We start from the raw sequence: 27957 nt of genomic DNA on the forward strand, positions 1-27957 counted from the left end.
CTTTCTCTATTTCTCCTCTGCTGTATGCTTCATTGAAACAGGACAGCTTGCATTTCCTCTCCAGAAGCTCTGTCACAGAAGGGAGGCTTCAGCTGTATCTACATGCTACAAATCACACTGAATATGCTAATCTCTCCCAAACAAAAGCTCCTCTGTTTATTTGTTTCACCTAACCAGGAAAAATTAGTTATTGGTGTGTTTTTGTTTTTCTGGTCTGAATAACTTAGATAATTCTAATAATAACGATTTAGCATTGAGGTAGCATCTCAAATGGAGAATAGCACTTAGAATGTTTTTTTTCCAGATAAACAAATTAATTTCTTCAAACAATAATAACATTTTTAATGTTTTAAAAATTAAAGTTTTTGATTAATTTAGCTCTGATACTATTCCCACAATAAAAATATGAAGTCCTGTGGATGAGTGTAATAACACAGCTATAGACCTTCAGAAGCTTCCCTTTGAACCATATTATGAGCTATTTATCAGCCACAAGATCCTCATATTCATGTGTATTATGGCATCTAGAATCCTGTTGGATGCGTGATAATTTCAATTGTGATATCAACATGAATATCCCTTCTGCCTATGCAGACAGTAAATCTTGCTGACATGATACGGTTTTTGAGAGTTGAAGTGACTTAAAAATTAATCGCCCCTTATTTAAATCGCTGATGAGACTTTCCATTGCAGGATTATTAATCCAGAGCCAGGAGGGAGTTCTAGGTCCTCCAGTCCTTTCCCCTCATTTTACTGTTGAGGAAACTGAGGCCCAAGGACATTAAATGACTTTCCTAAAGTCATTAAGGGTCAGAGACAGGATTTGAACCAAGGTCTTGTGACTTTAGAAACAGTGCTCTTGCCACTGTACCAAATAGTCTTTAGGTCTATGGCCCATCACCATCCATGCACAAAGCCTCTCTATCTTGTCCTCTACATTCACACAGCCTGTATGAACTCAAAATTATCTCCACAGCAAGATGAGACATGAAAGTAGGACTTTACTAGAAAAGCAAATAAGTGCTCAAGAAATACCTGCCTATTGTCTAAAACAGAGGAGTTTTCTTTCTTGTAAAAGCCATTAAAAGTTTGTTTGAGGGGCAGCTACGTGGCGCAGTGGATAGAGCACTGGCCCAGGATTCAGGAGGACCTGAGTTCAAAACCGGCCTCAGACACTTAACACTTACTAACTGTGTGACTCTGGGCAAGTCACTTAACCCCAATTGCCTCAAACACACACACACACACACACACACACACACACACACACACACAAATTTTTTTAAAAAGTTTGTTTGAGACACTGATAATCATAATGATCAATGAATGAATGATCTTTTTCTCAAGGAGAGTTTTTGCCCCATGGGCAAAGTTGCAACCAGAAATCAGGTCATCCATACTAAGGAAAACTTGGAAAAAAAATACATTCATTGTCAAATTTTCAAGACAAATTCAGTGGAGGGTGGTGATATGGAGATTGCTGGGGCCATTGACCCCCGGGGACAAAAATGCCAAGATTTGAAAGAATACTTCTGGGCAGTTTGCCACCAGGGGGAGTGGAGAGCAGTTCAAGGATTAAATAAGGGAGAAGCTAACCTTCTGGAGAGAAGGAGCCCAGTTCTGAATTTACTTTACTATGTCATCTAGATTATTTCCCTCCATTTTGTCCACAAGGATATGGCAGAAACTTGGCAAAATTATTTTTTTAAATATGTATATTATATGTCTACAGCAATCCCCTTATATAACTGCACCCTTCTGGACCCACAAGGAAATGAGGATAGACTTTAAATTATAGGGATAGAGCACCAGCCCTGGAGTTAAGAGGATCTGAGTTCAAATTTGCCCTCAGACACTGACTAGCTATGTGACCCTGGATAAATCACATAACTCTGTTTGCCTCAGTTCCTCATCTGTAAAATGAGCTTGGAGGGGAAATGGCAAACTACTTCAGTATCTTTGCCAAGAAAATCTCAAATGGGGTCATGAAGAGTCAAACACAATTGAAATGACTCAACAAGAAGGGAGCTTGACACCAATTAATGGAAAAAATCTAGAGTGCATTATCAAAAGGATGTTTTGTGGAAGGGAAGCCCTTCCTTCCAAATTACCTTGCATTTAAATACTTTGTATATAATTGTATCTGTCAACTTTTTGTTTATGCTGTACATAGATTTACACATACTTATCTTCCCTATTAGAATGTAAGCTCCTTGTGAGAGGAGATTATTTTATTCTTTGTACTTGTATCCCCAGAGCCTAGAATACTTGTTAATTGATGATTAGGCCAGACCAGCCTCAGCATCCCTCTAACCCATTAGTCTAATTACCTTGTCAAAAAAAGAAAATGAAGTTGGCCTGGAATACCTCTCTTTGATGAAGCCAGATAGATTTATAGTGATATTGCTTCTCCTGCTAAGTGCTCACAAAAGTATCCTTTTAATAATGTGTTTGAGAATTATTTTTTTCTAGGAATTGACTTTAAGCTCCCTGGCCTATTATTTGAAGACTCTCACTCTTTCTCATTTTGTGGACATGTTTTTTCTGTGACATTCCTTAATTAACAGGCATCCCCTCAATTTCCAGTTCTTTGCCACCACAAAAAGAGATGCTATAGATATGTTTGTACATGTAAGCCCTTTCCCCTTTTTTATGATGTCTTTGGCATATAGGCCTAGTAGTGGTATTGCTGGATCAAAGGGTATGCACAGTCTGATTGCCCTTTGCTCTTCAGAATGGTTAAATACACCATTGCATCCACCAAACGTGCATTAGTGACTCAATTTTCCCACCTCCTCGCCCACATTTATCATAGAGATAAGTATTCTCTTATTGACTCTTCACTCCAGTGTCAACTCTTTGTTAGTTGCTTTTTGTCCTTTCCTTTCTACTCCAAAGATCTTTTTTTCCTTGCTAGAGAAAACAGAAGTGAAATGTCTCCATAATCCATTATCATGGTTCCATTCAATACACGCAGATGTCCTAGTCCTCCTCTGATCTTCAACGTGCCCCAGACATAGCAAAATGATCTTTTTGTGTTGTTAGCTTTGGTGTAGTTTTATTCGTCCTAATATTTTTTGAGAGGACTCTGCTACCCTCTGGTATTTATTCTCCATTATCTGTCTTTGCTTCCATCTTTTGCACACATTTTTAAAAGATCTAATTTGTTTATCAAGTTCCCTATATCCACATTGGTCTCTTGAGACAGCATCTCCTGCAACTCTTTTATTTTTCCTCCTAAGAATCATTTAAGTTTGTATCTAAAAAAATTTTATTTTTGAGAGCCTATCATCTTTCCAGGGCTGATTTCCCCTCTGTATAATTTTAGGCCATAGGATCTAATCCTTTTTAAAATTGTCCTAATATTGATTGATAATAATAACTATAGCTACCATTTATAAAGCACTTACTATGTGTCAGGCACTATGCTAAGCAATTTACAAATATCTCATTTGATTCTCACAATAATGGGTGTTATGATGGTCTTCCTTTTACAGGTGAAGAAACTGAGGCAGGCAGAGGTTGTGACTTGCTCAGGGTCATATAACCTAGTCGGTCAGTGTCAGAGGATTTGAATTCAGGTCTTCCTGACTTCAGGTCTAGGGCTATATTGGTTGTACCACCTAACTGCCTGTTAGACCCTTCTTCCTGACCTTTAGACTATATCCCACCATCTTTTGTACTCTCTTGATCCTATTGACACCCACTAATGGTACTGATATTGAAGCTATCTTCTGCCTTTGGCTCCTTGGCTCAGCATCCATACTTCCTGTTGATTTATGTTGTGCTTTGTACCAGCATCCAGCCCCTTCTATTTCCTCCTTAAGTCGGGGCTTTCCAGCTGTCATCTGTTCTTGCTCCCTGGCTCAGGAAGCTTCAGCTTGTACTGTGGAAGACCCTCAACCTTAGCCCACGGCAGACCTGACTCCAGTCTCAGCTCTTGTTAGGGTCAATGGGAATAGCACATTTGGTAGGGTGAGGATGAAACTGGCCTAGTGATTACATTGGTTTAGGGAGCTTCCAGGGAAAAATTACCTATACTAACGCTGATTGGCACCTTCTCAGGAACTCGGAGATTCAGAATGGTTCCTGGGACATTGAGAGATTAAGTGACTTATCCCAGGTGACAGAGGAAGTAAGTGTCAGAAGTTGTCTATGACTTTGAAGCAGGTTCTCTATTCACTATGGCATATTGCTTCTATAGAGGCAATAGAAAGGGGCATCTATTTCTTTCCTTCACTTAAAACATTCTTCTTTCACCCTACCTCATTATTTTTCTCTCTCCTGCTGAATCTTCTTCTCCCTCCCTGATATTGCTTTTTCTATCCCTTTCTAGCTGCTTTTCATGGTGTGGATTTTTCTCTCAGTCTTTGCTACAGCTCCTATCAACTGAATCACTTCTATTTGGATGAATGAAATAGTTGTAGGTGAGCTAGCTTTACTATAGACAATTCCATGGAAATTCAAATTGAGATTGGTCAAAAATCTTTCTGAATTCAAAAACCATTTTCACTGGCTCACTCTCCCCCATACCTAGATTTTTCTTCTTCCTTATCTCTGCTTCCTGGCTCCTCTATGATGAATGAAATGCCAATGCAAATCCTATCTTATAGAGGAAGACTTTCACAGTCCCCCTTAAATCCAGTACCTTCCTTCTGTTGATTATTTACAATTTATCCTTCCAATAACTTTGTGTGTGTGTGTGTGTGTGTGTGTGTGTGTGTGTGTGTGTGTGTGAGGCAATTGGGGTTAAGTGACTTGCCCAGGGTCACACAGCATCAAGTGTCTGAGGCTGGATTTGAACTCAGGTACTCTTGACTCTAGGACCAGTGCTCTATCCACTGCGCCACCATGCTGCCCAATAACTTGTTTTTATATAATTGTTCATATATCATCTCTCCATTGCTCTGTGATTTCCTTGAAAGCCAGGATTGCCTTTATCCTTGTATCTCCAATCTTAGCAAGCATTGTATATGGCACTTAGCAAATGCTTAATATGTGCTTATTGACTGATCAACTGATTTTGTAACCCTGGGAAAGTTATTTCCCCTTTCCAGCCCTCCCTTTCCTGTATTTCCCGTTTGATTATTTGAAATGAATTTCCCTTCAGCACTGGAATATCATCTATATATTAAAATATATATATGTATTAAATAAATTATATACATAAAAAATCAAGGCCATGCATGGCCTTTTAAAATATTTTTATTTTATTTTGGAAAGTCTATCATTTTAAACTACTTTAGGACAATGTTGTTTATGAAATATAATTTTCTTTATCAAAGCTTAGAAATTAAATTATTCAAGAAATCATTTTAAAGGAATTTTATTAAACATTCATTGCTAACTTCTTTTTTTTTTTAGTGAGGCAATTGGGGTTAAGTGACTTGCCCAGGGTCACACAGCTAGTAAGTATAAGTGTCTGAGGCCGGATTTGAACTCAGGTACTCCTGATTCCAGGGCTGGTGCTCTATCCACTGCGCCACCTAGCTGCCCCCCATTGCTAACTTCTAAGCTAGGAGGGTTTGGGTTTGTTTTTTTTTTTTGCTACATTGGAATGCGAAGCCATTTTTTTTTTAAAAACTTTGACCCTTCACTCCATCATGACAAATGCAAAGAACAAAATCTCAACCACCTAGAAGGTTTAGGAGGTCATCTCTGGTTAATGTACCTTAGGATGGGAAAAATAATACCTTTTATTTCATACTCATGATATGTCAAATTAATCAGTTTCATTATAATCCCATAGTGTCAGAGGTGTAAGTGACATCAGAAATCACACAGTAATCCCTTTCCCCTTTAAAATATTGTTGACATGTGATTTGCCTCAAATTGTACATTTCCAGTAATAAGGAACTCATTGCTGATTGGGATATATGGTGTAGTTTTTGGTGTCCTGCTTTTTGGTCTGCAAATCACAGATATAATGAACAAGATTTTTCTGAAAAAGTATTCTAAAGCAGATAATAGTAGCTCAGACAGCTAAATAGAAGTATATACTGAATAGGCACAAAAGTAACAATGATGTAGTATTTTCTTATATCCATGCAGAGTATAATTTCTTCTCAAATTGGTTTCCACTGGACCTGAGGAGATGATTCACAGAGAAATTGAGAGCAATTTCTGATGATCCTGGCAGAATCAAGTGGTTATACCATCACTTGCGCCCTTACATATAGTCATCATCAGAAGTCATGTGGTAGATTAGAATAGCTATACATTCTTAACCTTCTTTTTTACTTCATCTCTCTTTATGTAACTGTCATTTAGACTTCTGATACAGGAACACAGGCAAATGATCACATGAAGAGATATAGATACTATGATTGCTATTGACAGCCATTTCATTCCCTAGATCAAATCGGAACATGACCAATAAGGAAGCGGTTAATTAAGGCCTCCATAATGTTGCTTCCCGTGGGGTGCCGTGGGAAGCAGCAGGGTAAATGGAAACTTAGGAAAGAACAATCCCTCAGGCAGATATCAGAAAGTAGCTTCACCATTCCTTTTTTTTTTTTTTTTTAGTGAGGCAATTGGGGTTAAGTGACTTGCCCAGGGTCACATAGCTAGTAAGTGTTAAGTGTCTGAGGCCGGATTTGAACTCAGGTACTCCTGACTCCAGGGCCGGTGCTCTATCCACTGCGCCACCTAGCTGCCCCCACCATTCCTTTTTGAGAGAAGTGATTATTAATAACCAATGATTTAGGGAGTTTTTCCCCCCTTTTTCTTTTATCCTCATTTCCAGACCTCAGTCTCTGAACATTGAACTAACCTTCTCTACCATCCAGACCCCACCCAGTTGTAAAGTGGGAAAAGAAGTGGCATGTGGTTAGTACTGGGAAGTTCAAGAGATTAAGGCAGAGAACTATGAAGGTTCATTTTAAGAGGAATTAGAATAGTTTTTGTGGTGGAGTAGAGAAACTGGGGTCCTGAAGTTACTTCCTTAATCTATAAAGTGGGTGATGTTTTGCATATCAATCTTTTTCCATAATCAATTATATATATCCAAACTGGGATGCAATATTGAAAAAAGTGCATGTAGGCTCCTAATTGAATAGATTAAGAAAATTTCTTGGGATGTAATATATATGAGCAGGTAATTGAGTAGAGTTTCCCCTTTGGTCAATTTGATGATTCTCAAAGAGTATGGTAGCATGAGAATTATCTTTTGCCTACAGTGTCAATTGACACATTTTTTTTTTGAAGACAAAGATAAATCCTGATTGGTTTTCTTTTTTTTTTTCTTTTTTTTTTTTTTGCGGTGAGGCAATTGGGGTTAAGTGACTTGCCCAGGGTCACACAGCTAGTAAGTGTCAAGTGTCTGAGGCCGGATTTGAACTCAGGTTCTCCTGAATCTAGGGCCTGTGCTCTATCCACTTCACCACCTAGTTGCCCCATAATAACTGGTATTTTTTGGGTGGTGGGGCAGTGAGGGTTAAGTGACTTGCCCAGGGTCACACAGCTAGTAAATGTCATGTGTCTGAGGCTGGATTTGAAGTCCAGTCCTTCAGAATATAGGACCGGCGCTTTATCCACTACCCCACCTAGCTGCCCCTCTGATTGGTTTTCAATGAAAGACTGAAACCAAGATGATCTTGACTCTTGGAAGCATGGGTTTTTGTCAAAGGAGTCACCTCACTCTCTATCACCCTATCCTCCCCGCCCCCCCACCCCCACCCCGGGGATAAATATAACAGGAGAGTTCAGGAAACCTATGTAAGAGGATCATCTCCTCCCACTGGAACCTTTGATACCCATCTTGGGTCAGAAACACAGAGAAATGAGAAGCCTTTAAGTTACAACTTTTTCACTAATTTGGTATGAAAGAAAAATTTTGGAGGGTGAATTTTCCTGACTCAAGAGAGGGCTGCATTATCTGGATATTGGAGATCATCATGATTTTTTAAAACAGAATTACATGTCAAAAATAGAACTATGCTTGTTCGCCTAACCTGATAAGGGATTATATGGAGAATATTCCTGAACCCCAACCTCCTCACTAGAAAAAGTAGATCTTGATTTCTTTGATAGTATAATCCTATAGCCTTACCTGATTTCAGTGGCATCAGACTTGGAGGTTGCCTTGAAAGTAATTCTAAATTTCAGAGTTTAGGCATTAAAACTTCTAGAGAGTGAATGGGCAATTCTGACTTGCATGCCTTATTAAAAAAAAGAAGGTAATTTGTCCATATGATTCCTGCAAGTAGGGGATAGTAGAGGATTAAGCTTAAAAGTAGGAGCAGGGGCAGATAGGTAGTGCAGTGGATAAAGCACTGGCCCTGGATTCAGGACCTGACTTCAAATCCAGCCTCAGACACCTGACACTTACCAGCTCTGTGACCCTGGGCAAGTCACTTAACCCTCATTGCCCCACAAAAAACAAACAAATGAAAGGAGCAGAAGAATTTCACTTTACTCTTTGCTATCACTCTAAAGTGCTTGGACAGTGCAGGTCTAATGTCAATGGAGATGCCTCTTCAGAAGCCCCTCATCGTGTTTCCCTTCTGGAGAACATAGGAAACTGGGAAGGAATTTGTAATAAATTGTGATGAACAGGTATTCATCTGAAATGTCAGACTGTTGCCCCGCTGGAAACTTGAGTTCATTTCTTTTTTTAGGAAAGTTTATTGTCTCCTGAGAGTACGCATTATGTTTTCTGCATGTTAGTGGGTGCCTATGAATCCTTTACACCTTCTCTGGGGTGAAATGATAGTTGTCCTCTACCTTATATGGACTTATTGCCCTGAACATCTTTATGAGATCTGAGGGCCTCTTCTCACATTAACCACATTTAGTGAAACCTAAATATGAAAATATTTGAAAATTTCTCAGGGTAAATGAGTAGGGGTATAGAATTAAAACAAACAAACAAAAAACTGATCTTTGGGAGTAATCCTTTAAGATTGGATTTGCTGTTTGTGAGCCAAGACCTTGAGGTGGCAAATTATAAATACACACACACACACACACACACATATATATGCTATAACAGTAGTTTGTGTAAAGTATACATATATAAAAATTAATCAAAACTTCTCTGTTTACCATGCAATGTAAAACCACTGTTGTGGTTCAGCACTTTGACATATGATTTGAATAAGAACATAAAGGTGATCACAGATGATACATGCTTATTTAGAATACTTGTTGAGGTGGAAGATGATGGCAACATTAGAACAAAACATTAACTTCTTTGTTTATAGTGAAGAGGAAGGAGGAGGAGGAGGAGGGAGAGGAAGAAGAGGAAGAAAACTTGTGATTTCGTTGACATTGAACTCCCTCTACCAAAGCAAGTTAGAAACTTTTATGCCAATTACAGTTCCTGAGAGTTGAGTTGAACACTGAGAGATGTCACTTTCTAGGATCACATAGCTAAGATGTTCAAAGATAGAGTCTTTCAGCTCAGTATATTCTCTTAGGCACATAAGAAAAAATAATATTACTTTTTTTCCTTTTGTCTCTGTATCAGTTGACTAGGTATGAACATTGTCATTAAAAATTTTTATATAATTTAATTAAAAGCAATATAATGGGGCAGCTAGGTGGCACAGTGGATAGAGCACCGGCCCTGGAGTCAGGAGGACCTGAGTTAAAATCCAGCCTCAGACACTTGAAACTTACTAGCTGTGTGACCCTGGGCAAGGCACTTAACCCTCAGTGGCCCACAAAACAAAAACTTGGGGAAAAAAGCAATATAATGAAAATTTAAAAAAAACGTATTTTCTTCTTTCTTTTGGATGATTCTAGCTAAACTAGGTACTTCAATCATATGGTGAGAGGAAGCAATAAAGGATAGGAGAAATACTTTGGGTTCAGTGGCAATTATAAGGCATTCCAATCTACGTAGGGATATTAACTATCAAGGACAAGCCTTTAGAGAAAAAAAAAAATCTTGAATTGCATTTTTGATGCAGAGGAAGCAGAAACTTGAGTCATCCATTTGATTTAATTGGCTGTCATTGACTCCTGACAATTGAATACTTCTGCCTTTTGTCCTAGATATTAGGGTGAGAAAATCTGGTGAAAAAGAAAAGTTACTAAATTGGAGAATATAGGTTCAGAGAAAGAGAGGAAGGAAATAATGAAAGACAGATAATCAATCCTGTTATCTTATTGCAACATAAACTGTTTTACTACTTCCAAAATGATAGAGGATGACTCTCTTGAATGTAGACAAATATGATAGTTACAGTGCAGCAACTAGGGCCCCACTTCCCATATGTGGGTTCTTGGGAACAGCTATTTCAGGTTCAAGGTTCACTATGCATCCATATCCACTCAAAACCATTCCTCATAGGGGCAGCTAGGTAGAGCTCCTGGATTCAGGAGGACCTGACTTCAAATCTGACCTCAGACACTTAACACTAGCTGTGTGACCCTGGGCAAGTCACTTAACCCCAATTGCCTCTCTCTCTCTCACACACACACACACACACACACACACACACACACACACACACACACACACACACACACACAAAAACCCCATTCCTCATGACTCTCTACTCTTGTTTCTCTAGTCAGACAGAGGGCATAATTAGTTCAAAGCAAGGGCATTAATAAAATAGAATGGCAAAAAAAGTGAAGTTTTTTGCTCTGTGGTCTCTTCTGAAAAATTTCCATAAGATGCCCTGTTTTCCCTCAGTTGCCCCTTCTCCCATATCATATTTCCAAACAGGCCATCCACAGCATTTCAATTCAAACACAGTTTTATGTGAAGGGAGGGGGAATACAAATCAATATAAAAAGATGAAGATTAAAACACAGACAGTAAGTCCATCAACCAGGACCCCAGGTAACATTCCACCAAGGATATATACAGGGAGGTGGAAAATGGTTTAGAGACTCTATTAACAGTTTTTCTACAATCCTTCACATAGAAGAAGTCCCTTGTCTTGAGATGTATGCTGGCAAAGGTTGGTACCCAACTCTCCAACCATCCACACTGGCTCCCATTTTTAATTTCCTCCACAGTTACCTCCATGCCTAAAACTATGTGAAGTACAACAAACTGCCACTTCTTCCAGTTCACTCATACCCCCAGGAGTTAAATTTCCTGAGCTCTCCATATTTTGCTCTGCTGTTTGAAACCAATTGATACCAGGTCTGAGTTCAAATCATGTGTTCTGTGAGGTCTTCAAATACACGTGGGTATTACAGTAGCTATAGAACATTTTCCCCACAACCTGGAGCATATTTTGCCATTAACATACACACCACGAGTAGAAAGAATGGGTACATACAGACATTATGCATACTGGGTATGAAAAGTGTAGCCAGACCATACACATGGAGGGGTACATGTGTCGATAGGATACTCACAAGTTGGGACAGCCCTTGCCTCTGACAGTGTAGGACCACTGCTACTGCCTTTTGCCGCTTTTGGTATCCTCACAACTTAGTACTTTACCTGGCACAATATTGACTGATCATGTCATGACACTCTTCTCAGTGGGCCTTCTGCACTCTGGGTGTTATTCTCTGCTGGGTCTATTGCCCTCCCCACTCTGTGGTGACTGCTGGAGACAACAGGGAGTGTAGTCTAAGCAGAGTGGACCACTACTCCACTAATCTCCTGGCTGCTGGGCATATAGTTCTTATTGGGTGTTGCTCTACTGATCATTAGCAGATGGTCTCATGGTAGCACACAATCTCTACTGAGCACTATATGTGCTAACAGCTTTGGAGCCATACATCTTCAAGGCTACCTACTGGCCATCACAGCACACTACCTACTATAGTGCTATGAGTAGAAACTAGGAGGCTGGTAGGCAGAAGGGCAGGAGGACTAGGGGGCCCAGCTTGTGACCTGGGCTAGGCTGGGGAGCTGAGCAAGGTTGAGGATGGTAACTGCTAGTGTTGGTTCCACACCACCACTATGGCCATGATAATCCAAAATTCCTGCCCTGGAAGCTGACCATCACCAAGTTGCACATCATGAAGTCAGGCTGATGCAGAGAAATTAGCTAATGAGCTACATGTGCCGTGTCTTCCTAAAATGATGTTTGGAGACAACTTTTTAAGAATCCAATATGTTTCTGACTTTGGAATTGAGTTCCATGTGACTGATGCTTTAAAAGTTGGAGACAATTGCCAAGGAGTGCTTAAGGTGGCATGTGCCAAAAAATGGCAAGAGAGCAGGACAGAGGGTGAACACTCCAAAGAGATTATTATACCATATGATTGGACCTCTACAACTGATTGCAAAGGAAAATTGCTTGGTGAACTTAACTTAAAGATTGTACCTATAACCGATCATATAGACAGAGAAATTGAAAGCCAAGGAAGAGATTAAATTTTTTGAATGTTTTATTGTTTGAAGATGAATTTCATAATCATGGAGTTTTATGCTTAAGTGTGAAAAATTTGTGATGTCTTCTAGGTTTTTTCTGCTATTGAGATTTTTCTTAAGAACTGATGGTGTGCTCATCAGGATGAATGACACAGGGCTATATCATGAGCCTGTTCCTTCAGCCCTCTTTACAGAGTTGAATGACATATCACAGGATCTACATGTAAAGGAGGCAGTATGTGAGAAGCTACAGTTTCCAGAAATAATGGATCGTAATCTTGTGGATACACATAAAAATACATGGGATCTAAATAAAGTATCATACAGTATGAACTCATGACTACTTTTTTTTTGAGGGGGGAGGGAGGAAGGAGGAGGTGGAGAGTTGTCTAATAAGACAATGAGTTGTTTTCCCTTGTGTCCAGATTTTCTGTAGCCATAAAGGAAAGAAAATAAAAGCTTGATGTAGGCAGGTACTATACAACCTGCTGTTTGTACCACCAGTCCATAGCTATCCATATATAAGATTAATGGGAGACTGAGTTTTGACTTCTTACAGAATAGGACCTCAGCAACAGGTATTTATATTTCCTAAGGAGCAATCAGAAGCAGTGAGCATGTAATTACCACAAATATTGTTTTACATAAAGATGTTAATTAAATGACCCAACATATAATATTGATAATACTGTGTGCAATGTTCTACTGGTTCTGTTCATCAGTTCATGCAAGTCCTTCCAGGTTTCTCTGAAATCTGCCTGCTCATCGTTTCTTACAGCACAGTAGCATTCCATTACATTCATATACCACAACTTGTTCAGCCATTCCCCAAATGATGGGCAGCCCCTCAATTTCCAATTCCTTGCCACTACAAAAAGAGCAGCTATAAATATTTTTGTACATGTGGGTCCTTTTCCTTTTTTATGGTCTCTTTGGGGAAAAGACCTAATAGTGGTATTGCTGGGTCAAAGAGTTTGTATAGCTTTATAGCCCTTTGGGCATAATTCCAAATTGCTCTCCAGAATGGTTGGATCAGTTCACAGCTCCACCAACAATACATTAGTGTTCCAATTTTTCCATGTTTCTCCAATGTTTATTATTTTGCTTTTTTGTCACATAAGCCAATCTGATAGGTAACAGGTGGTACCTCAGAGTTGTTTTAATTTTCACTTTTCTAATCAATAGTGATTTAGAGCATTTTTTCATATGCCAATAAATAGCTTTTATTTCTTCATCAGAAAATTGCCTGTTGATATCCTTTGACCATTTCTCAATTGGGGAATGACTTGAATTCCTTTAAATTTGATTTAGTTCCATATGTATCTATCTATCTATCTATAGATAGATAGATAGATAGATAGATAGATAGATAGATAGATAGATAGATAGATAGATAGTTTTTTGTTTTGTTTTGCTTTGGTGGGGCAATGAGGGCTAAGTGACTTGCTCAGGTCACACAGCTAGTAAATGTCAAGTGTCTGAGGCTAGATTTGAACTCAGGTACTCCTGAATCTAGGGCCTGTGCTTCATCCACTGCACTACCTAGCTGACCCAAGTTCCCTATACATTTTAGAAATGAGGCCTTTATCAGAAGTACTAGCTATAAAAATTATTTCCCAGCTTTCTACCTCCCTTCTAATTTTGGATGCATTGCTTCTGTTTGTACAAAATCTTTTTAATTTAATGTAATCAAAATCAACCATTTTGCATTTCATAATATTCTCTATCTCTTGTTTGGTCATAAACTGTTCTCCTTTCCAAAGATCTGAGGGGTAAACTATTCCTTCCTCTCCTAATTTACCTATGTTATCACCTTTTATGTCTAAATTGTGTATCCATTTTGACCTTATTTCAGTATAAGGTGTAAGATGTTGTTCTATGCCTAGTTTCTGCCATACTCTCTTCCAGTTTTCCCAGCAGTTTTTGTCAAATACTGAGTTACTGTCCCAGAAGCTGGAGTCTTTGGATTTATCAAACAGTACATTACTAAAGTAATTTACTACTGTGTCTCCTGTGCCTAAGCTATTCCATTGATCCTCCATTCTATTTCTTAGTCAGTACGAGATAGTTTTGATGACTGCTGCTTCACATTTGGTGCAGCTAGCCCACCTTCCTGTGCATTTTTTTCATTAGTTACCTTAATATTTTTTACTTTTTGTTTTTTTGGATGAATTTTGTTATTATTTTTTCTAGCTCTATAAAATTTGCCTTACCTTTCTTAAGGCCAGGCCAGAGTCAATAGAATTTCAAAGGAAGTTAACTCACCTTAAGGCTACCCCCAAGTCATGTCAATCAATGGACTTGATTGAATGTTACTGGCCAATTAGCCTGGATCAAGGTGGAGTGACCCACCTCTACCTGAGACAGGTTAAAAACCCTAGAGAGGGGTCTCTCTCTTTTTGCATGCTCTTCTCTCTCCCACTATGCCCTCTGGTCTTGCTCTCTATCTTAGGTGTGTAGGGCTTCTAATCATGTGCTCTCACTTTCTCTAACATTTAGCATGCTTTAATAAATGCTTAATGCCCCAAACTGGTGCAGTAACCTCTAATTTCTAAGTAATAATATATTAGAAACCCAGCTAAATTCTGTAAAACTTGGGACAGAGACAGACACTCTCATAAAATTTCAAATGACACATATTGGATCTAGTATTAAGGAGAAATATGTTACATATTAGGTCTTGAGGCTAGATTTTTTTCATAAAATATTAGGGGTCAGCATGAGTGGTAAGAAAATAAGGAGAAAATATTTAAAAAATAAAACCTAAGTTTTATATTTAACTATTTAGGTTTCTAATGTGACAGGGGAGTGGACTCAGTAAGAAGGAATAAACTAGGGGCAGCTAGGTGGCGCAGTGGATAGAGCACCGGCCCTGGAGTCAGGAGTACCTGAGTTCAAATCCGGCCTCAGACACTTAACACTTACTAGCTGTGTGACCCTGGGCAAGTCACTTAACCCCAATTGCCTCACAAAAAAAACCAAAAAAAAACAAAACCAAAAAAAAAAAAGAAGGAATAAACTTATGGCCCATGGAAAAAAAAAGACTAGATAGTTTTACAGCAAAGTGGAAAAATAAAAGTTTTAAATATCATCTTTTAAACATTTTATACTTTTTTTTGCAGGGCCTGTATATATAATGCAAGTAAAGCAGAAAATGATAACATAGCATTGAGTTAAAGATTTATTGAAGCAAGTGAATTTTTGTTGACTTTTAAAAAAGGACAATACCATCTTTTTGTTTTAGTTAGGAGGAGTGGTTTCATCTTACCTTCCCTCGAAGGACAGTTCTCTAAGTGGTCTTTTTAACATTGCTCAATATAATATACACCTCTTCTGCATTCCCCCTTTGGGTAGGTTTTAGAGGCAGTAGGGTATTAAGTTCATCTGTGAAGATCTTGGTTGAAAGGATTTGCCAACAGGTATAAGTCCTACCCAAGAACTTGCAGTTAAGCCAGAAGAATCTGGGCCTCCTTAGGACTAATCCTCAGCTTGGATGTTTATTGTTTCACAGAAGGATACTACTGTGAACCACCCAGAAAGTGAGCCTTATTAAGCAAGTTTAATTTAACTGTATCACCTCAAGGCAGATGTATTAAAGCAGAATTTACTCTCCTCTGAGAGAATGCATTGTTTGTTTAGTAGATATCTATTCATGCAATATTAAAGTGTATGCTTTCTCTTTAGGCAGGAAAGTGTGTATACTCTATATGACTAACTGAATAAAAATCTATTTTATTTGCAAAAAAGAAATGAAGGAAAGAAGGAAGGAAGGAAGAAAAAAGAAAGAGAAGGAAAGAGAAAGAAAGATGAAAGAAAGAAAGAAAGAAAGAAGGAAAGAAAGAAACAAAGAAACAAAGAAAGAGGAACAGCCAGGTGGCTCAGTGGATAGAGCACTGGCCCTGGATTCAGAAGGACGTTCAAATCTGGCCTCAGACACTTGACACTTACTAATTGTGTGACCCTGGGCAAGTCACTTAACTCTCATTGACCAGCAAAAAAAAAAAAAAAAAAGGAAGGAAGGAAGAAAGGAAGAAAGAAAGAAAGAGAAAAAGAAAGAAAAAACCCATTCCCTTATTAAAGGTAAGCTAATGGCTCTTTTGCTTATAGCCATTTAGCTAATAAAAATCAGGTAGAATGTCCCTGGGTTAAGAATAATTCATGTTTTCAAACAATTTCAAAGGACCATTGATGACCACCTCCAAAGAAAGAACTGATATTGAAGGAATACAAATGGAAACATGCTATTTTTCACTCATTTTTTTTATTCAAGTTTTCTTGTACAAAATGACTAATGTGGTAATGTTTTACATAATCATATACGTATAACCCATATCTGATAGCTTATCACCTTTGGGAGGGGTGAGGGGAGGGAGGGAAAGAGGGATAAAAATTGGAACCCAAGAGTATAAATAAAAATGTTTATTAATTAAAAAAAATTAAAAATAAAGTACTCTTTCGTTGTCCAAATTAAAAAACAAAGCCCTGTGTATAGTATGGAGATCATAGTCCTTGGTTCCTGAAAAGAGGACAACCATTTCCCTAAGGGTTATGTTTGAGTGAGGACAAAAGGGATTGTTTTTCTCAGTCCAATTAGCCTATCAGCCCTCATGATATGTGTCCATCAGCTACAAAACTTTAGATGCTAGATTTTATCCAGTAAAAACCTTAAATAACAATTAAAAATCATTTTATGGTGTTTTATAAAATACATTGCACCAAGCAGGGCAATGCATGACTTAATCCCTGCTACTAGAGATGACTAAAGCTGGTAGGTCATTTGAACTTGGTCATTCTGAGGTGTAATAGGGCTAAAGCTGATCAGATGTTTACACTAAGTCTGGCGCCAAAGGGTGAGGCCAAAAAATGGGGGAAAGGCAGAAGAGGGCAAACCGTCTAAAGAAAGGCAAAATGAACCAGGGGAGAAACAGAGCAGGCCAAAGCTTCTGTGCAGATCAGTCTATCCTGGGTGAGATAGGCAGATAAAGTATCAAAAAAGAAGTAAAAAAAAAATAAAGCACATTATTCTCAAAAAACTTTTGAATAAGTATTATTATCCTGGTTTTATAGATGTGGATGCTGAGGTTCAGAATGGTTAAATTGCTTGCCTGGAACCACTTGTAAGTGTTGCTTGTGAAATTGTAACCCCAATTTTCCAACTTTAAGTTCAGTGCTTATGCCCCTACACTATAGTTATTATATGTACATATACATATGTGTCTATATATATGCATATGTATATGCATATACATTTGCAAACATATACATTTGCACATATTTGGATATATATCCGAAAGGGAAGGACTTGCATTTTTAATATTTTTATATAAAATTATATACAAATACATTCAAGGAGAGACAGGTGGCACAGTAGATAGAACACTGGGCCTGGAATCAGGAATACATGAATTCAAATCTCTCTTCAGTCACTGACTAGCTCTTTGACCCTGGGTAAGTCATTTAACCTGTTTGTCTCAGTTTCCTCATCTATAAAATGTGGGTAATAATAGCACCTACCTCCCAGAGCTGTTATTGGTACCAAACAAGAATAATTGTAAAGCACTTAGCACAGTGCTGACATGGTAATTGTTTTTTGTTTTTGCAGGGCAATGAGAGTTAAGTGACTTGCCCAGGGTCACACAGCTAGTAAGTGTCAAGTGTCTGAGGCCAGATTTGAACTCAGGTCCTCCTGAATCCAGGGCTGGTGCTTTATCCACTGTACCACCTAGCTGCCCCTGCTGACATGGTAATTGTATATAAATTTTAGTTATTACTATTATTATGCAAAATAAAAAATACATCAACTACATCTTATATATTTGAAAGAAGGGGATTTGATTGAAAACTTGATTGTCCATAGAAGGAACTGTCAACCATTAAAATTCCTTATGGCTGTCATCACTTTAGTTTTGGCTTTCCTAATTGCCTAAGCCAACTTTTGTCAGTGGCTGATAGCATAAGTCTTCTAACTTCTATATAAATTACTTGTGGCAAATTCACACCCAAACTCTGTGAATCTCTGGTATTTCTGGAACCATAGATGCTTCCTAGACATAACAAAATTATCTACATCCTTATCCTAAAGCCATCTGGAGAGGAAGGTTTATACAGAGTAGTGCCTTGACAACTGTCTAGGAAAGAGAAAAATCTGCTGATGACTTTGGTACTATCATCATGCAGTGTACCTTTGCAGAGACAAGTCTTTGATTCCTTTTCTTGCTAGGCAGGGGTTCCAAAAAAATTCTGAATGCCACAAATTTAACCTTTAATGCTGAGATTGTTGAACACTGAGGGATATTTCCATAGCCATATATTTGATCATCAGGCAATGTGATAGTAAGCATGACGGTAGACTATTTTAATAAGGTCCATAATTTGTAACTGAAATTCACAGTACTATGGTGCATACACAGAATGGCTCACCTTTTCACCTAATAACCTTGTCTTATTTGCTTTCTATCCCCTTTTACTATGTTTAATATTTAAAACATCAGTTAAAGTTAAAACTTTTTGTCAAGTTCATGTCTCAAAATATTTATAGGAAAAAGGAACATAAATTCGAGTTGAAAGTAACCTCAAAAGTTATTTATTCCATCCCCATCATTTTACAAATAGGAAACTGACACCCAGAAGGTTTGAATGAACTTGCCCAAAGTTAAACTGCTGGTAAGTACTTAGAATTTAATATAGGGCAAGCTCTGGGGGTGAATATTTAGGACCCCCTTGAAAAGATGAGAAGTATTTTGGACTTTCAAAGTTCACAAGGTCTACCTTGGATCAATAGTGAGGATAGAGGAGACCAAAGATAGGCCAAAGTAATCCCTTCGACCCTTAAGCAACTTCTCTGAGGGTTAAGCTTGAGAACTCTTTCCTCATCTGCCATATAATAGGCAGTTTTATTTCTACCAAGGGCTTAAAAAACCTGGATTTAGACTGGTCTTCTATTTTATAGATCAGAACTATCTTCTTGTCAGTGCAATTCCAGTTCATCCAAGAACACTTAATCTAAAGCATTTGATCACTCACATGACTTCTTTTGTCAAAGTCTAATTGTATCTTAACATTTACTTTAAGTGGGGTGGGGTGACTTGATTGGTAGACTCAATCAATCTCACTTTTACATTAGTATTCACCTAGAACTCAATTTGCCAATGGAGTAATTATTTTATAATGCATACAGAATACTAGGGTCATACAGAGTTATAGAATTAACATGATTTATTGATGATATCCCTGAACCTTCATGTCAACTGTGTAATAAGATGTGGTTTGCTGTGGAATATATTTTAAGATGTCCACATGTATAAGTACACAGATTATGTACAAATAAGAAAGTAGGTATGTAGTTCAGTAGTTATTTATATCCTCAATAACCTTCTATTGTCACTGTTGGGTTTTTTCAAATATCTTAAGAATCAGTATTTTACCATTCTCAAAATTATACTCTTTTCAGAACAAACCTCCCCTATACATAATCATTTTGGTTCAGCTTCTCTATCCAAATTTGTTTCTCTGATTGCCACTTTTACTGCTACATATAAGGTACTGAGATGTCAGAGTCCAAATTTATTGGTTTTCTTGGCTATTGTGAAGAAAATAATTTGACATGGAAATGTTAAAACATATTTTTCATTTTTTTCTTTGCTTTTTTTTTCTCTTTTCAGTTTAAATAGCTTGATATCATCTGGCTCATTTAAGCATTCTTCATTTTTTTTCACTCCACCGCTCACCACCCTTTATTGAGGCAGTATTGTTCATATTCTTCCATCATCTGTCTCCATGTGATTTTTTAATAAATTAGTTTATATTTGAAGCCTGTGATTCAGTGTTACTGACTTCCATGTCTCTCCCTTTGGTAAAGCATTTGCTGACTGGGATGTTTTCTGGGTTCCATTTGCTTTCTTATTTATATTGCTTTTACATTGAATAAATGTCCATAGAGAAGTTGGGTGGTGCAATGGATAGAGCATTGGCCCTGAAGTTCAGAGGATCTTAGTTCAAATCTCATCTCAGACACTTACTAGCTGTGTAATCCTGGGCAAGTCACTTAACCCCAATTGCCTTAAACATCTGGGGCCATCTGTAGTCATCCTGATATGCACTTTGCCACTGGACCCAGATGGCTCTGGAGGAGAGAGTGAGGTTGGTGACCTTGCACAACCCTGCTTTATTTAAATCCAATTCACTGCAAGTGAATTCACTGCCAGTGTCATGATTATCTTCAGGAATGAAGGAAAAAACAACAAATGACCACAGGAAATGCTAATGTCCTATGTCAAGATCTGTTTCTTTATTCATTTCCTTTTTTTTTCTTTTTTTCTTTTTTTCTTTTTTTGTGTGAGGCAATTGGGGTTAAGTGACTTGCCCAGGGTCACACAGCTAGTAAGTGTTATGTGTCTGAGGCCAGATTTGAACTCAGGTCCTCCTGACTCCAGGGCTGGTGCTCTATCCACTGTGCCACCTAGCTGCCCCCTTTTTTTTCTTTTTAAGGTAGCTGGTTTAAGTTGTTTTTATTGCAGGCCACATATTCTTCATGTTGTTAACAGTTTTTCTAGCTTATTGTTGATTTTTACCTTTGGGCTAACAAAATCAATGTTCATATTTAGGAGCATGCTGAAACCAGATTAAACTGGTTCTCAAGAAGTAATTGTTATATTTTTAGCATGAACATTTATACCTCAGAAATCAGAAAATGCTAAAATTAGGGACTGATTTATTGTCTTGTTGATTTCTATACTTTAGAAAATGATGGATAAATGTTTTCCTTCCATTTCTTCTGAATCTTTTATATAATAGTTTTCAATGAGCTCTGATCTTTTTGCAAGAAATACCTGAAAATCTCTCAGTTTGTTAAATGTCCTCCCCCACCACTCAGTATCATACTTAACTTTTCTGCTTTATAAGTTATTCTTGGTCACAACTCCATCTCCTTAGCTCCTCAAAATATTATGTTCCAAGACCAACAGTCTTTTAATATAGAATTTGCTAGGTCTTGTGAAATCTTGATTGTAGCTCCATGGTAATTTTTTGTTGTTGCTGTTGTTGCTTGAATTTTTTCTCCTTAATCTGGAGTTTTGAAAGTTGGCTGTGACATTCCTGTCAATTTTCCTCCTGACATCTCTTTCAGGTGGTTAGTAATGGATTTTTTTCTATTTCTATTCCTTCTTGTTCTAGAACATCAGAACAATTTTCCATAATAATTTTTTGTAATATTGTATTGAGATTCTTTTTTTAAAAAAATTATAAGTTTCAGGTAATCCAACAAGCCTTATATTGTCTCTCCTCAATCTATTCTCCAGATCATTTGTTTATCTAATGAGATACTTGATATTCTCCTCTGTTTTTCATTCTTTTGTTTTGTTTTATTATTTCTTGGGGTTTTATAATATCATTCATATCTCCTTGTCCCTAGTTTTCAAAGAGTTTTTCTCCTTAAGATTTTGGATCTCTTTTTCCAATTGGCTGGCTTTTCATAATTTTTCTAGATTTTCTTGGATTGCTTTTGTTTTTTTGTTTTTTCCTAAGTACTTTCTTATTTCATTTTTGAGGTCTTTTTAAAGGACTTCCAAGACTTCTTTTTGGCTTTGTGACCACTTGACATTGCACTTTTGGGGTAGGAGTAGCTTTTTTTTTTTAATCTCACTATCTTCCTCTGAATATAAACCCAAATATTCTTTTACATCATAGTAGCTATCTATGGTTGGACTCTTTCTTCTTTTTGAAATGTTAACAATGTAGATTAAACTTAAAAGCATGTAAGGGCAGGTAGGTGTCACAGTGGATAGAGTACTGGCCCTGGATTCAGGAAGACCTGAGTTCAAATCTGGCCTCAGACACTTGACACTTACTAGCTGTGTGACCTTGGGCAAGTCACTTAACCCCAATTACCTCACCAAAAAAACAAAAACAAAAACAAGCAAACAAACAAACAAAAAAAGAACTGGGGATACCAAGAAATGCAAGTACATGGTTCCTACTCTGAAGGACTTGACATTCAAATGAGTGCCAAAAAAGCTATATACATATACATATAAGTTATATACAGAGTAAAGGGAAGGTAATTTAATATGGAAGGGGAGGAGGAATGACAGGGACTAGGAAATGCCTTCTACAGAAAGTGGGATTTGATCTGAGGATTTAAGGAAGCCAATAGACAGAGGTGAGGAGAGAGAACAATCCAGGCATGAGGGCTGCACAATGAAAGGTTATGGAGTCAGCAAGAAGGCTGTTTAATTATGCAGTAAGTGGCAGAGGAGGATGTGTAAGAAGATTGGAAAGGTAGAAAAGGGCCAAGTTGTGACGGGATTCACTGTGAAGTAGAGGATTTTATATTTGACTTTATTCTGTTTCTTTCACAACATGACTAATATGGAAATTTGTTTAACATGGTTGCACATGTAATAACCTATATGAGATCTGTTTCTGTCTTGGGGAGGGAGGAGTAAAGAAAGGGAGGGAAGGAGAAAAAATTGAAACTCAAAATATTACAAAAATGAATGTCATAAGTTATCTTTACATATTATTAAAAATAAAATACTATTTACAAGAAAAGTATGATCAGCAAATAAGCTGGGTTTCTCACATAATGAAAGTGATAGACAACAAATGGACTGTCTGCCTACTGAAATGGTACTCAAGATTTTTTATTTTGCTGTCAAATCCATTTGCATATTTTTAAATTATTTTTTAATTTATGGAATAAAATAAGCATTTCATAACAGAATAACAAAAATATATTGTACATGGAACTACCTATCTATTATGTACCAATTGCTATTCCTCTTAGATATATAATAAATATATCATATAAATTTATTTTTTTCTTCTCTCTCCTTCCTTCCCTAGAGACAGCTACCATTAGATAAAAATATGTATATATTCATATGTATATAACATGCATATACATGTATATATGTATATGTATATATATATACACATAGGTGTGTATATATGGAAAATTATTCCATATACATTTCTATTTAACAGATCTTTCTCTGGATGCAGATAGTGTCTTCCTTCATATGTTCTTTGTAGTTAAATTGAGTAGTTATAATAGTCAAAATTACACTCACTCAAAGTTGTTCTTAAAACAATATTGCTGTTATTTTATACAGTATTCACATATAAGTTTAAAAAACATAAGGGATAGTCCCAGCATATTTGGTGAAGATTTCATGGGGTGGGCTGGGGTGGGGTGGTGGGATATAGACATGATTCCCCTGTCAAGAAAGCATGGATTGGTTGTGAACTATAACCCTGGAGGGAATGATAAGAATGTTGAGATCACAGACCCATTGAAAGCATAGAGGCAACTTGGTAGCAAAGTAGAGGCAGCATAAAGAGCAGTGAACCTAGAGTCAAATCCAGCCTCAGACACTTACTATCTGTGTGACCTTGGGCAAGTCACGTAACACTTCACTGACAGTTTTCTCATTTTAAAATGGAAATAATAATAACACTTATCTCCCAGGGTTGTTGAGAGGATAAAATTAGATAATATTGGTTAAGGCTTTGCAATCTTAAAGCACTATATAAATGTGAGCTGTTATGATGATGATTAATGAAGGATTGAAGAAGCATTGGTAATATTAACAACTCTATTCATTTCAGTATCTGTAACACTTAAATATTTAATGATGCTCTGGAATTAATCAATCAACAAAACTTTATGAGGCATATACATAATTATACAAATATATATTTTATAGCACTGTATATAAGATATATTAGTTGCACAATAATGTATGTCATGTACTTAATATATTACATATATAAGTATGCTATAATTGACATATATGCATGTACACACACATATATACAAGAAGCATACATAATTGAAATATTATGATGATGATTCATTGGGTACTTTGTACTGGAAATACAAAGACAAAAGCGAAAATATGGGTAGGAATATACAAAACAAATACACAGTGACTTACAAAGGGTGATGGAGGCACTAGCAGCTGGAGACATCTGGAAAGTCTTCCTGCAGAAGGGTACACTTAAACTGAGCCTTGAGGGAAGCTAATGATTCTGAGAGACAGAGGTGAAACATCAATTCAATTGAATTACTTTTGAAAGAAGCTATTTTTAAATGTCCTGACCCTAATAATAGTACCGTGGCGGGGATTAACATTCAGGGTAATAGAGAGGAGGTTCTGGAGAAGAGAGAAAAGTTGGAATGAAGTGTGTTGATTGCTTTAGGTAACTGGATTTTGTCTTGTGTCCTTGTATCTTCTTGTCCTTCATCTTGCCTGTTTAGCTCTTGCTTGCTTCTGTCTTCTAAATAAGTTAAGCATTGTCCCCCACACACACACACACACACAATGCAACCGAAAGTCTAACATCCAGGCAAAAAGAGGGAAGCTTCTGGAGAACTGCTACCAGGGGAATAAGATCTGTCAATCTTGTTATGTAATTGAATTTTACCTTGTGTCCTTGTGACTTGCTTTTTTCTGTCTTGTATGCTTTTGTGTGCTAAATAAATTGATTCTCATTGTTCCTACTGGGGCCTAAAAACCTAATATTAAGGAAAATATATAGAGAACAGCATCAAGGTTAAAAAAAAGTTGGTACAGCTCATTAGGTATTTGGATTTCATCTTCTTTCCTAGTGCCCTGTATTTTTGTGTGTTGTCTATCTTTGCTAAATAAATTTCATCCTGAAGGCTATGATATAGGGGCAGTTAAGTGACAGAATGGATAGAACACCATGCTGGAGTCAGGAAGACCTGAGTTCAAATGTGACCCTAGATGGTAACCAGCTGTATGATCTTGGGCAAATCACTTAATCTCTCTTTGCCTCATTTTCCTCATTTGTAAGATGGAGAAGGTTATTGTAAGGATCAATTGAGATCACGCACAGTGCCTGGCACATAATAGACATTGTAGAAATGTTAGATAACATTATTATTAGCCAGGAAAATATAGGTAGGTACTTAGAGAACAGTGTTAATGTGCAATGAGGTGGGTGGCTCTCCTGACATTTACATCTGAAGTCTCCTGTCTTGCAAAGCTTTAGTTAGACACAGTAGTAGGTGACAAGAACTTAGCTAAGAGAGGTACCAAATATTAGATAAAGGACTATGGAACTTGTATCAAGCAATAATGGAGGGCAAGGGAAATGTTGCTGTGACCTTCACAGACCTTAGGCTATGCTTGTGTTTTTGACAGAAACATGTTAACACTTCTCCAGTCATTTACACACCATGCCACATACTTCAGCTATCCTCCTTTACTCCCTCCCCTCTTTCAAAACCTGACTCTGCTCTCAGTGAGCTTTTACTTTGTCTTGTGCAGAATCAGGCCCCTGTGTCACTTCTTGGCCAATTCCAAATCATGCTACCTCAAATACCTTTATTTCCCCTTCTTAGATTCCCTTTAAACATCTTCTCCCATTAGAATATTAAGCTTCCAGATTGGCTACCCTGGCTGAGAAGCCACAAGTGATCAACTGGGCTTACTACAAGGAACACGTGGCCAACCCTGACCTTGTAGAAGAGTTTGAGAAGAAGTTCAATGAGCTGAAGATTCCTGTGCCAGAAGATAAATTCACTGCCCTAGTGGATGCTGAAGAACAGGAAGATGCAACGATTGGTGCCGATTTCATGAAAGCTTCAAATGCCAGGATTGCAGATCTTCAGAAAGAGATGGAAAAGATCAAGAATATAATTCCATTTGAACAGATGACTATTGAGGATTTGAACGAAGCCTTCCCTCAAACTACTTTGGACAAGAAGAAGTATCCTTATTGGACCCACCAGCCAACTGAGAACCTCTAAAATTGGGCCTCAGAGGAAGCTGTGGCCCTACTGTCACATACTCCTGAAATATGCAATAAAGCAATTGAGAGCAGGAACCTTGAGCTGCTTGCTTGCATTTGTATGATCGTGATGAGCACAGTACCTGGCACATAATGAGTATTTTCAAAAGACTTTTTCATTTTACTTTTATGTATGTAGAAAGTGTAGATTAACTTCCAAAATAAGGGGCTAAAGGAATACATTTCTACTTTCCAAGTATTCAGGGAGAATGAAATGCTCTTTGACAGAATGGTAGAAGTGCTTTATGGGGGCAGCTAGGTGGCTCAGTGGATAGAGCACTGGCCCTGGATTCAAGAGTACCTGAGTTCAAATCCGACTTCAGACACTTAACACTTACTAGCTGTGTGACCCTGGGCAAGTCACTTAACCCCAATTGCCTCACTAAAAAAAAAAATTAAAAGGGCTTTATGGTACAATCAAAGAAGACAAAGTATATGAAGAGGTGGAGGGGATTTTTTTTCCTATATCAGAAGGTTGGAAGGTAGAAACCTGGGATGGAGGGAAGGAATAGAAGCTGGGCCATCAAAGCTGGGAAGCACCATAACAGGGACAAGTTCTGCCCCTCACAGACACAACCTGTTGCAACATGGACTTGTGACTTTACATTTCAGTGCCCAGGGCACTCCAAAGTTCTAAGTAACATAACTGATGAGCTGCTGAACCATGTTGGTGGACAGAATTTCTGCACTGTAGTTCCCCTCACTGATTAAATCATCATCTTAGACCTGTTAAAGACTGTTCAAGGATTCCATTGAACTTGTCTTTTTGAGCTGCTGTCTTTTCCAAAACACTGGACCCAGAGCATGCAGGAGGCCCTGAATGTGTCAAGAATGAACCCCACCTCTCCCCACATGACATAAGTTGTAGTTTGCATCCCAAACCGGACTCTTTGTGTGTCCTTGGGAGTCAAGACAAGTGCTAGTCAGTCTGGGCTAGGCTGAAAACCTGCTTGTGCAGCTGGAGCCCTGTAGATAAGTAGACCATCCTCTCTATGATCATAGTCTAGCAGTTCCCAAGGGAGAAAATGCTGCTTTTGTCATCACCTTGTTCCTCCCCTTTTGGAGGGGTTTTGCCCTTTTCCCATTTTTACTGCACCTTTCCCCTTCTCATGCCAAACTCCTTTAGGTGGAGATTTCTGGCAACTCCTCCTTCCTTTGTCCCACTGTTATAAAAATGCAAACTTCTGTATGGATTCTGTACTCTTTGGGTTCCACATTCATTTTTTTGGTAATAACCCAAGTTTTCACATAAATTTCATGAAATTGTGATTTCCTGTTGACAGACCTCAAATAAAACCATTGGAAATTATAGGTTTGGGCCTCTTCCTGTAGAGGTGGAAGCAGAGCATCTTTGGAGGGTGCAGTTTCTGGTACTGCAAGGAATAATAAGGTGGATGCTCTCCCTGTTGAGGGAGACTGAGTTATCAATTCCTTAGGGTGAGTTGGTCACTGTGCTAAGCATTGGGGATGGCAAGAAAAGTAAAAACAGTCCATCTCCTTAAGGAGCTCACATTCAAATGAGGGAGACAGTATATAATTAACTAGGCACACACAAGACATATAAAGAGTAGTATAAGGTAATCTTCAGGAGAAGGCACCAGCAACTTGAGATTTTAGCTGAATCTTTTTTTTTTTTTGGTGAGGCAATTGGGGTTAAGTGACTTGCCCAGGGTCACACAGCTAGTAAGTGTCAAATGTCTGAGGCTGGATTTGAACTCAGGTACTCCTGACTCCAGGGCTGGTGCTCTATCCACTGTGCCACCTAGCTGCCCCTGAGCTGAATCTTAAAGAAAGCCAGTGAAATTTAGCAGTGGAGATGAAGAGGAAGAGTATTCCAGGCATAAAGG

The 27957-nt window shown here is 37.9% G+C and overlaps 1 protein-coding gene and 1 pseudogene across 1 annotated transcript; both read left to right on the forward strand.

Annotated features, from left to right (window-relative positions):
* The first annotated feature begins 6405 nt into the window (after positions 1-6405).
* Positions 6406-12632, forward strand: LOC122748410 (annotated as a pseudogene).
* Positions 12633-24189: 11557 nt separating this feature from the next.
* LOC122748421 (ATP synthase subunit d, mitochondrial-like) lies at positions 24190-26069 on the forward strand. Its single transcript, XM_043994060.1, has 2 exons — positions 24190-24193; positions 25699-26069. Exons 1-2 carry the CDS (start codon positions 24190-24192, stop codon positions 26067-26069), a joined length of 375 nt encoding a protein of 124 aa, XP_043849995.1.
* The last annotated feature ends 1888 nt before the right edge of the window (positions 26070-27957 follow it).

This window comes from Dromiciops gliroides, chromosome 1 (genome assembly GCF_019393635.1).
Source record: "Dromiciops gliroides isolate mDroGli1 chromosome 1, mDroGli1.pri, whole genome shotgun sequence".
NCBI classification, from domain to species: Eukaryota; Metazoa; Chordata; class Mammalia; order Microbiotheria; family Microbiotheriidae; genus Dromiciops; species Dromiciops gliroides.